The 12000-nt window shown below is 39.9% G+C and overlaps 1 protein-coding gene across 2 annotated transcripts in view; it reads left to right on the plus strand.

Annotated features, from left to right (window-relative positions):
* HTR4 (5-hydroxytryptamine receptor 4) overlaps window positions 1–12000 on the plus strand; it is a 242181-nt gene that overhangs the window by 127855 nt on the left and 102326 nt on the right. For both annotated transcript variants that reach the window (XM_072990255.2, XM_020780479.3), the window contains exons 3-4: window positions 2690–2812; window positions 10348–10548. In XM_072990255.2, coding sequence (XP_072846356.1) covers window positions 2690–2812; window positions 10348–10548 — 324 coding nt within the window. The remainder of the gene's footprint in view (window positions 1–2689; window positions 2813–10347; window positions 10549–12000) is intronic.

Raw genomic sequence — 12000 nt, forward strand, 5'->3', positions numbered from 1 at the left:
ATGAATTAATGAAATAGGAAGAATTAAAACAGGGGCTATCATATTAAATTAAAGACCATTTTGAGATAGTTTTAATACGTTTATAACCAGCTGTTGGAATACAATTACTACCAATTAAATTTACACGTGGATGGTAAGGAAATGAAGTACAGTAATCTTGCCAACACAGAAATAAGACATAATTACATGGATATAGAAGACAGGCAAGTCATCATAATATATACACAAACTATTAATCATAATTACACAGTTGAATGCCATATGATGCTATATGGTGACAGGAGGCAAATAAAATTAAACTGTGAAAAGAAGCAAAAAGCCCCACCACCTTGCTTAAAATTAAAGCTGCTACATTACAGAGTCAACATCAGGCCCATATTGAAAAACAGTTTCATCCAGTTGAGAATATAAAGACACAACTGCACATTATGTTTCATGTTTCCCGATACTTAATGTGCAAATTTTTCAAAATGTAATTAGCACCCTCTGTTTATCTGTGATAATAGAATCACAGGAGGAGGAATTTGTCAAGAGAGTATCTGCTATACTTGTACTAGCAGAAACATTTTAAGCTGATTAGAGAAAGAATGTGGCTGCCTGGAGAGAACGGGTGGAAACTTAACAGAATTCAGTGCTCTTCCTTTAACTCTGGATGCAAAACTTAAGACGGGCCAAACTTAGTTTAGAAAAATACTTTGTATAAACACATGGACCTGAAACAGCTTATCTTCAGCATAACAGCTTAACATAACATCATATCCAGTAACTGGTTACTCACAACCAAGTAGAACACAACATGCCAGCCACAGAGACTGGCAAAACGTTAGGAAGAGCAACCTTCAGAACACGGCCAAAGAGCCCGAAAAACTCACAACAACCATTAGAACATAGCAGCATGACCAGAGCAGCAAAGCAATGCTCTCACTGAGCTAACTTTATAAAGAGAAAATACCTCTGTAATCAGCACCACCAGCACAAGGCAAATCAAGCCTCTGACTCTGCCTGTTAACCAGCAAGAGGTGTATGTGTGCACTTTACATACAGTCTTTCTTCCATATTTTACTTACATGAGTACATTTCATCCTTTCAAGACTTTAATTTACAATATAGTGACCTGCTCCATTACAAATACCTTGGCAGAATTTAACGCTTTTGTCTTGTTTTTTTGTGGGGGAAGGACCTTCCTCTGAAGTTGCTGATTCTTGTCTTGTGAGAAGGGCCCCCACTGGCCCCCAAATTAGGAAGAATTAGTTACACCTCTTACATTGGGATCAATGAGATGAGTCTTTCGCTTTGCGGTCCAGTTGCCTCATTCATGGAAACTTTAAGAGAAATCCAGACTATTTGCAACTCTTCAATATGAAGCCCTTCTGAGGTTTCCTATTATTTTTTCAGTCTTTGTTTTCTTACTGGAAAGAAACTGTTGAGGACACCAGGGATGTACACAGCTTCCAAATCCCTTGTGGGGTGACGGACAACAAACAGAAAAAACACCCACTGCTAGACTCAACTACCTCTGTATTTAATTATGAGTGGCAGAAATCTTCTATGAAGGATGCTTAGGTAATTTAATAGCATCCAGATCCCCTAGATTTTTAGTGGGAAAGATTCTATACACAACTTGCTTCTCCTTTTTATTCACCCTGGACTGTAATCTGTAAATTTCCTAAGCATATAGGAGTATAAGTTCTCTGAATTAGAAAGCTGCTCCTAAGTGTAGGTAACAGTTGTCACATCTAGCAAGAAACATCAGTTCCATCCCCAGGGTCAAAGAATTACATATCTGAGCATCCTGTTCAAACAGATGCCCAGGCCATTTAATCCATTACCTCTGTAGTTAATTCAGAGGAAGTCTTGTTCCACAGTTTGGATCTACTATTCTAGTTAACTGCAAGGAGAGGGCATGAAGTGTCTGATATTGTGTGGCCAGTCAAAGAAACATTCTATAAGCCATTTTTTAAAATAGGATCAATAAATGAATATCTAGAGAACCTGCTGAAAAATAGCTATGACAATTGCTTTGTGTTTGGATGAGAAGTGGTTACCTGATGAGAAAAAGAGTCACATTCTTGAGTTTTCCTTTCCTTGGTGTCTGTGAATGGTAGTGAGCACAAGAGGGGATTCTGCAGAGCATGTTCACTGCTGCCACTAGTGTTGTCATCATTCAAGCTAGCCTTTGCTATGTACTGTATACTGTAGCTTGGTATCCTTTTTCTGGCTGACAATGGGACACACTGTTGCAAGGGAATACCTGTCTGTTTCCTGGTGTTTTAAAGTGTGGATACAGAAACAATATCCTACATTCATAAACCAGAGGTTGTTTGAAGCGTTGAATGAAATAACATTATGTTGCTCCATGTACACAGCCTTTTCTCCACTTGTGATCAAGACAGAGAGTCCCTCTTAAGTTTTCTAAAAAGGGAGACTGGCCTTTGAAACACATTCTTGGGCCTTGCAGTTGTGAACCCTGGTAGAAATTATTGCTAGTTAATGAAATATTTAGATGTGCCATTGACTAGTAAAGCTCTCTCCCAGTTATATGTGTTGATATATGAAATACTAACAATTAGTGCTGCTTCTGTGCATGGGAATTCTACCCAAGACTTCAAAATAACCATATGGCTGTTTATCTAAATTCCAGAAAGTTCCTGTTCTCCCACAATATTGTTTCATGTCTTTTCTTTTTCAGCTCAATTGAGGAATTTGGCGTGGCAAAGATAGTGCTGCTCAGCTTCATCTCTGCAGTTATTCTTATGGCTATCCTGGGGAATCTACTGGTGATGGTGGCTGTATGCAGGGACAGACAGCTCAGGTGAGTCCACACAAATGTTAGCATCAATTTCTTTGGAAGAATAAGCTTTTCTGTTTTGCAATTCTTGGGAAGAGAAAAATGTGCAAATCATTTCAAATATAAACAGTGTGATAAATAACATTCTCTCTACCCTTTTTCCTATCCCAGCAATTAACATGACGTCAAACTTTTGATTTTTTGCAGTGTGTCTTAGGTTAGAATTTATAGAACAGGTGTGTGGTCTTTTTATTATCCAGTGTCTGCATGTCTAGAACTTGCATCACTGAAATACATAAATCATATGGGAAATGTCAAATCAAGCAGAGAACTGTGGTAAAAGGTACTTTCAGTTTATCATACTTTCTTTGTACAAACCAGGAGCCTTTCTAGTATAATCACTCAGGGATGCTATATTCACTCTCCCTTGCAGAAGTTCAGGTGGTTGCAGCATTTCCTTATTTTACATGTTTCTTGTAGAGTTATTTCGTGTAACCAATACATAGAGTGGAAGTGGGGAAGAATGATGGATTGATTGAATGAGATGTTATGATATAAACTTGGAATATTACTGTAGCTTCCCAAGATTCCAAAGCACTGCTTCTAAGATTTTAAAATGAAAGACCAGAACAGTGACGGATTTACCAGCTCAAGGAATCTCTGGAACCAAAGCTAGCAGAGGTCCCTCACTGAGAAACCTGGATAGCCACCTTAGAAAATGATAGGATAAACTTTGTTGCAGTGCTGGTCTGATTCAGCAAGAGTCATCTTGTGACCTTATCTACAGTATAACCTTTATTGTAGATAGCTACAGAAAAACCCAATCTACTTTGAGATTTTCTTTTGGTGGAACGCCTACTCCCACCAAGATCTACCCGTGTCACTCGTGCGAGCCAGGAGGTGAGGCTGAGGAGCCTAACGCCGAGGGAGGCCCGGAAGGTAAAGACAAGAAATTGGGCCTTCTCGGTGGTGGCTCTTCGCCTTTGGAACAACCTACCTCCTGAGATTCGCGTGGCACCCTCGCTGGGTATCTTTAAAAATCAACTAAAAACATGGATGTTTCGGCAGGCCTTCCCTCCAGACAATTCCTGATGCCCTCTCTTCTCCCTCTCCTATTATTTCCTCCCTCTCCTAAGGTTTTATGCTGTTAGCCGCCTAGAGTGGTCTTAACCGACCAGATAGGTGGGATATAAATAAAATAAATAAATAAAATAAATAAATTTTTTAAATAAAGAGTATTATATACTTGTTTTTCTCCAAAAAGTAAATAGGAATGTTGACAATCTTGGAAGTATTTAGAGGGAAGCTGTGAGGATAAAGACAGGAATAAATTATCTGAATAAAAGCCAAAGGAACAGAGCACATTTAGGCCAAAGATTGATAGTTTATAAATACTCCATCATGATTTGAAGCATTGTCTGCACTATTCAGCAAGCAGTAGAGTTTTGTAATTTGGAAACTTTACTGATTTAAGCAAAAAGCAAGGTTGACAACCAAATATCCTGTGCCTTTCCAGACTTTGCAATTAGAGCAACTGTATGAGACATCAGAAATGGGCGCTATCAATGCAGCGTTAAATTGATTTTTGTTTCGCTTTTCTTCTGTAGTCCAGCCCCTGATAAACAATAATAAGACATTTACGTAGTTTTGTTTCTGTGTAAGACGCAGCATCTAATGATCAGGAAGGCTTGCCTGAAGAAAGCATAATGAATACAGTGTTAAGAATATTGCCTGCTCCTATTATTTTGGGACTGAATCAGCAAGTTAACTTTAAAACATAGGAAACAATGAAAGTCAGCAGAACTATGTCTATATAACCAATTTTAAATGGTTGTGAAATACTTTTAAACAAGACAAAATAGTCTGAGGGTAGAGGATTTTGATGAGATCAAAACATATGTACTTAGTTATTACTATGCAGAGTCAAATTAAAAAGAAAAAGCAAGCTAGTTTAAAAGTAAATTAGTCACATGATAACCTCTTCAATGTGATATTATTTATGTAACTCAGCTATGCTATTCTTCACAGAGGTCACGTTATTTTATTTATTTAATAACTGATATCGTGCTTTTAAAAATCAAATAATTTTAAAGTGGTAACAAGAAACATGGAGCAAATGCAAAACAAAACAGAACAAAAATAAGTAAAACCAACCAAATAAAAAGAGGGGAAGAACAACTTATGCTAGTTTTTCTTTCTTGTGGTGTTGCACAATTGCAGTATTTATTTATTATTTCAGCTTTTATACACTGCCGTAGTGCAACATACTCCAACAGCTAAACTAAGATGTGGACTAAGAAAAGACATGGGAGAGAAACAGAGTAGAAAAAGGAAAGGAAACTGTGGTTCATTTTGTCATCTGAGGTAGGATTCATGACTAAATTTGTGGCTTACATAAACGATGGCTGGAACTTTAGGGTAATGTGCAGGTACAGTCTTTATTTATTTGGCAGCCCTCACAAATGACAGCTCGTAATTAAAAATGTAGATGGGAAATACACTGGACAGTGTCAGGAATGGGTACAGGAAAGGTTTGGCTACTCAGAGGAAATGACAAGGAAATAAAGTGATAAAACTGTTAGAAGTGGGCTACCTTGCTTGTGTTTTTTGTAGCAGTTTCCACAGCTGAAGACAAGCGTTGTTTTTTTTTAGAAGAAAGCATCTTCTCTCTTTGATGGTCAGAGCGGTTCCAGAGAAAACAAACAAACTCCTCCTGCAGGGACAGTTCTCATCTGGGCATGAACAACAGATCTTTTCATCTCAACCAGAATTTCCAAGTGTGCAGACTTTGAAGAAGCCATATAATTTGAGTTGTTATGATGTGCGCTCAAGTCACAAATGAGTTATCTCCAAAATGTCCTATCCTCAGCTGCCCTGTAAACTCAAACCTGTGGCTTTCTTTAAATAGTCAATCCATCTCGTGTTTGACCTTTCTGTTTTGCTGCTGCCTTCCACCTTTCCAAGCATTATTGTCTTATAAAGAGAATCTTGCCTTTTCATGATGTGCCCAAAGTAGGACTGCCTGAGTTTCAAAAAATTTTGCCTCCAGAGATAGTTCAGTCTTGATTTGATATGGGAACCATTTTTCATCTTTCTGTGGTTCAAGATATTCACAAAACTATTCTCCAGCATCATATTCCAAATGAATCAAGTTTTTAAAATTACTGTTTCAGCTTTCACACCCATACCTAGTAATGTTGTTGTTTAATCGTGAAGTCGTATCCGACCCTTCGTGACCCCATGACCAGAGCATGCCAGGCCCTCCTGTCTTCCACTGCTTCCTGAAGTTGGGTCAAATTCAAGTTGGTTGCTTTGATGACACTGTTCTACCATCTCATCCTCTGTTGTCCCCTTCTCCTCTTGCCTTCACACTTTCCCAACATTCTGGTCTTTATCAGGGAGTTTTCTCTTCTCATAAGATGGCCAAAGTATTGGAGCCTCAGCTTCAGGCTCTGTCCTTCCAGTGAGCACTCAGGGTTGATTTCGTTCAAAATGGATAGGTTTGTTCTCCTTGCAGTCCAGGGGACCCTCAAGAGTCTCTTCCAGAAACATAATTCAACAGCATGAATTCTTTGGCGCTCAGCCTTCCTTATGGTCCAGCTCTCACTTCCGTACATCACTACTGGAAAAACCATAGCTTTGACTATGTGGATCTTTGTCAGCAAGGTGATGTCTCTGCTTTTTAAGATGCTGTCGAGGTTTGTCAACGCTTTCCTCCCAAGAAGCAGGAGTCTTGTAATTTCATGGCTGCTGTCACCATCTGCAGTGATCATGGAGCCCAAGAAAGTAAAATCTGTCACTGCCTCCATATCTTCCTCTTCTATTTGCCAGGAGGTGATGGGACCAGTGGCCATGATCTCAGTTTTTTTGATGTTGAGCTTCAGACCATTTTTTGCGCTCTCCTCTTTCACTCTCATTAATAGGTTCTTTAATTCCTGATCACTTTCTGCCTTCAGAGTGGTATCATCTGCGCATCTGAGGTTATTGATATTTCTTCCGGCAATCTTAATTCCAGTTTGGGATTCCTCCAGTTCTGCCTTTCACATGATGTACTCTGCATATGTTAAATAAGCAGGGAGACAATATACAGCCTTGTCGTACTCCTTTCCCAATTTTGAACCAATCAGTTGTTCCATATCTAGTTCTAACTGTTGCTTCCTGTCCCACGTATAGATTTCTCAGGAGATAGATAAGATGGTCAGGCACTCCCATTTCTTTAAGAACTTGCCATAGTTTGTTGTGGTCCACACAGTCAAAGGCTTTTGTGTAGTCAATGAAGCAGAAGTAAATGTTTTTCTGGAACTCTCTGGCTTTCTCCATAATCCAGTGCATGTTAGCAATTTGGTCTCTAGTTCCTCTGTCCCTACAAAATCCAGCTTGTACTTCTGGCAGTTTTCGGTCCACATACTGCTGAAGCCTACCTTGTAGGATTTTGAGCATAACCTTACTAGCGTGTGAAATGAGTGCAATTTTTTGATAGTTGGAGCATTCTCTGGCACTGCCCTTCTTTGGGATTGGGATGTAGACTGATCTTTTTCAATCCTCTGGCCACTGCTGAGTTTTCCAAACTTGCTGGCATATTGAGTGTAGCACCTTAACAGCATCATCTTTTAAAATTTTAAATAGATCAACTGGAATGCCATCGCCTCCACTGGCGTTGTTAGTCATGCTTTCTAAGGGTCACTTGACCTCACTCTCCAGGATGTCTGGCTCTAGGTCAGCAACTACATTGTCTGGGTTGTCCGGGATATCCAAAACTTTCTGATATAATTCCTCTGTGTATTCTTGCCACCTCTTCTTGATGTCTTCTGCTTCTTTGAGGCCTTTATTTTTCTCCTTTATCATGTCCATCTTTGCACAAGATGCAAAGTATCCTTTAGTATCTCCCATTTTCTTGAACAGATCTCTGGTTTTTCCCTTTCTATTGTTTTCCTCTATTTCTTTGCACTGTTCCTTTATGAAGGCCCTCTTGTCTCTCCTTGCTATTCTTTGGAAATCTGCATTCAATTTTCTGTAACTTTCCTATCTCCCTTGCATTTTGTTTCCCTTCTCTTCTCTGCTATTTGTAAGGCCTCATTGGACAGCCACTTTGCTTTCTTGCATTTCCTTTTCTTTGGGATGGTTTTTGTTGGTACTTCCTGTACAATGTTACGAGCCTCCATCCATAGTTCTTCAGGCACTCTGTCCACCAAATCTAGTTCCTTAAATCTATTCTTCCACTGTGTATTCATAAGGGATTTGGTTTAGATCATACCTGACTAGCCCAGTGGTTTTTCCTACTTTCTTCAGTTTAAACTTGAGTTTTGCTATAAGAAGCTGATGATCAGAGCCATAATCAGCTCCAGGTCTTGTTTTTGCTGACTGTATAGAGCTTCTCCATCTTTGGCTGCAGAGAACATAATCAATCTGGTTTCAGTATTGCCCATCTGGTGATGTCCATGTGTAGAGTCGCCTCTTATGTTGTTGGAAAATTAGCCTTTGCCCTTCTTTGTTTTGAACTCCAAGGCCAAACTTACCTGTTGTTCCTTTTATCTCTTGACTCCCTACTTTAGAATTCCAATCCCCTATAATAAGAAGAACATCTTTCTTTGGTGTCAGTTCTAGGAGGTGTTGTAAGTCGTCATAGACTTGATCAATTTCAGCCTCTTCCGCATTGGTGGTTAGTGCATAAACTTGGATAACTGTGATGTTGAAAGATCTGCCTTGGATTCGTATTGAAATCATTCTGTCATTTTTGAGATTGTATCCCAGGACAGCTTTTCCCACTCTTTTTTTGACTATGAGGGCTACTCCATTTCTTCTACAGGATTCTTGCCCACAATAATAGATATGATAATCATCTGAATTCACCCATTCCCGTCCATTTTAGTTCACTGACGCCCAGGATGTCAATATTTATTCTTGCCATCTCCTGTTGGACCACATCCAGCTTAACAAGATTCATAGATCTTGCATTCCAGGTTCCTATGCAGTATTTTTCTTTGCATCATTGGATTTTCCTTTCACTTCCAGGCGCGTCTGAAGCTGAACGTCCTTTTGGCTTTGGCTCAACCACTTCATTAGCTCTAAAGCTACTTGTACTTGTCCTCCGCTCTTCCTCAGTGGCATGTTGGACCCATCTTCAAGTGCCATATCTTTTAGCCTTTTGTTTCTGTCCATTGGGTTTTCTTGGCAAAGATATTGTAGTGGTTTGCCAGTTCCTGCTCCAGACGGTTTGCATTTAGTCAGAACTCTCCACTATGACCTGTCCGTCTTGGGTGTCCCTGCACGGCATAGCGCATAGTTTATCTGAATTACTCAAGCCCCTTCTCCACGACAAGGCAGCAATCCATGAAGGAGAAATGCATATGCTACTGTAATAATAATTGGTGCAGTTAAAAACTATTTAATGATCTTAATAATCTTAGAACTGCAGAGCTGAAAGGGACTCTATGGATCATCAAGGCACAATGAGGAATCAAACTCCCAACCTCTGGCTCCACAGCCAGATATGTAAATTACTGAGCTATGTTGCAATACACAGACTTCTTGTCTCATTAAAAGTAGATTGGAAAAATACATAAACATGGCCACGAGGGGTCTGGTAGGCACTGTTTTCTTGGATTTCAGGTATACTTTCCACAAAATACTCATCAAGTCACCTTAGCATTTGTCGTTGTGAATACTTCACCACCGCTGGTGGCGTGCCAGACATTGCAGATTTGCTCCCCATGGCTTTCACAGGGTCACCTGCCACTTTGGAAGGTTCTGCTGCTCTGCACTGCTCTCCATAATCGGTCTCTGGTGGCAGTAGGAACTACAGCTTTCTCCACAACTGTTGCTGTGTCCTGCTGTGGGGCTATGGGGACTGTTGCATTAGATACCTTATGGTTGGGATGGGCAGCAGATAGACAAAAGCTACCACCAGTGGTCCCTTCTTGGGCATGTGGTGTGCCACTCCTCAGCTTGTGCTACCGCCACACCCATCGCTTAGCACAAATCCTCTAGGAGGGAAGGCTACAAGCTTTGTGGCTGTTCAGCTGATGAAAATGACAAATATGGGGGGGGGGAGATGATGGAGGTATGTCATATTATGCAAAATTTCTACATAGTGGAAGATGTTCTCTCCTTCTTGTGGATATGTTTTTTCTCCCTCACTCATACTACAAGAACCCAGGGCCATTTCTAGTCCTGGTGGATATATATTTGTTCCAGTGCTAGTGGGACTGGGTCTCTGTATAACTGTTGCTGGGAAGTAGAAGCTGAAGAGTGCAGTTGCTCATAGACAACTGGTTGGCCACTGTGTGAACAATTTGCTGGACTAGATAGGCTCTTGGTCTTACCCAGCCTAGCTGTTTCTATGTTCTTGCATTGGGTGTGCCACAAAAAAAAAAAGTGATGGCTCCAAACAGGTGTCTGCTTTACAAAGGTGTGGGGGGGGGGAACACTTCAAAATGCAGAATTTAAACCTTTTGGGAAGTTGCTGTGTTATCTTCATCAACGCCAGATTGATTCAGACTTTGTAGTGAATTGCTGTTATATCTGCCTTTTGCATCACGACATGTTTGTTCTTTTTGCAGGAAGATAAAGACCAATTACTTCATAGTATCTCTTGCATTTGCTGACTTGCTAGTATCAGTTTTGGTGATGCCATTCGGAGCCATTGAACTAGTTCAAGATAACTGGATTTATGGAAAGATGTTCTGTTTGATCCGCACATCCCTAGATGTCCTCCTCACCACAGCATCAATTCTTCATCTCTGCTGTATATCTCTAGACAGGTAGGAACAAAGCAACATACAAAACAAAGTGCTATTGCTTCTAGTGCCTATGGTTGCTGCACCAGCATTTGAAAGAAAGTCCTTCTGTCAGGTCATGAGCAGGCTTGCCCCTGAATCCTTAAAGCATCTGTTATTATAATGTATAAAGACTAGGGGTGATAACATACCTGTATGCCATTTTGCTCCACCCACCAAACGTCCTGCAGAAGCCCTTGTGTGAAGAGGCTGTAAAGAAATATAACATGTAAAGGGGCTACTGTGTGCTGTATTTATTTTTGGAAGAGCATTTGAAGGAGAAGTATATTTCCTTCAGCAAAAGGTAACTACAGAGGATCTTCACACATCAGGATAAGCTGGTTAAATAACAAGAATCTTTTTGCAAGTTCCTATATGTGCCGGATGTACATTACTCGTATCCCTAGAAAGACGGAAGCTGCAAATAGTGAACAGTTTTGTAATGAAGGGAAACTATCTACATTTGTTGCATTCTCTAATGTTTATCACCTACAATAAAATAAGAAGGTCTTCCAGGTGATGTGGTAGTTGTTATTCTCAGACTTGAGCCTGGAAACTATGTTTTGCAGAAATGCAAGTACTGTCTACATATGTTCCACTCTTGCAATAAGTGCTAAGTTTTGTATGTCAGTGCAAGCTGTGTGTGAGGAGGGGAGGGGAGAGATCCAGTTCTGTACAAGGTTTTTGGAATCTGTGTGAGACATGTCACACTCTTGCAGATGTACCTCAGACTAGGGAAATTGAAAAAATTACAGTAAATTTTAAATCTGAATTTGAAATTGTAATAGTAGCTCTATTGAAAATGTGGCTTATAATTTAAGGTGTCTGGGTTGTGAAGGGTTTATGCTTTTCATGCATAGCTCAATAACTGTTGGTATACTGTAGAGTTATAGTCAAGTTGAACACCAATCTCTGTAATGAAATTCTCTATAGTTTCCAAAAGAAAAAAAATATATAACTGCTCCAGAATTTTTCCTGAAGTTGCTAATATGCCTTGGACTGCCTGAACATTTCTGTTTGCTCACCATTCACATGGAAATATTCGCTGTCATGAAAAAGTTTTGTAAGTTTCCTGCTTCTTGTGCTAGTCTCCTCCTCCCCCTTCTTATTTCCTTCTTATTTCATTTGCCATAGGCCTCCAACACCTCAGAGTGAAAATATTTCAACTCAGCTCCCTGCTTCTAAAGCCTGTCCATTCCTTGGTGGTCTTTGCTTAAAGTGCCCCCAGACAAAGCTTTTCCTATGCATTCACATGGTCTCATGCTCAAAATTTTATGAGAGTGCTAGACAACTGGTTGACATCTGTATCTAACCTTCCTGTATCTGCTCATTGCTCATTCTATTTCTCTCTCTCTCTTTCCTTTTCTTAACTAGGGGAATATGTTAAGGAAAAGAGATGAAATAGCTTCACAATATACTTTGAGTATTAGCACTAGG

This window comes from Pogona vitticeps, chromosome 2 (assembly GCF_051106095.1).
Source record: "Pogona vitticeps strain Pit_001003342236 chromosome 2, PviZW2.1, whole genome shotgun sequence".
Classification (NCBI taxonomy): Eukaryota; Metazoa; Chordata; class Lepidosauria; order Squamata; family Agamidae; genus Pogona; species Pogona vitticeps.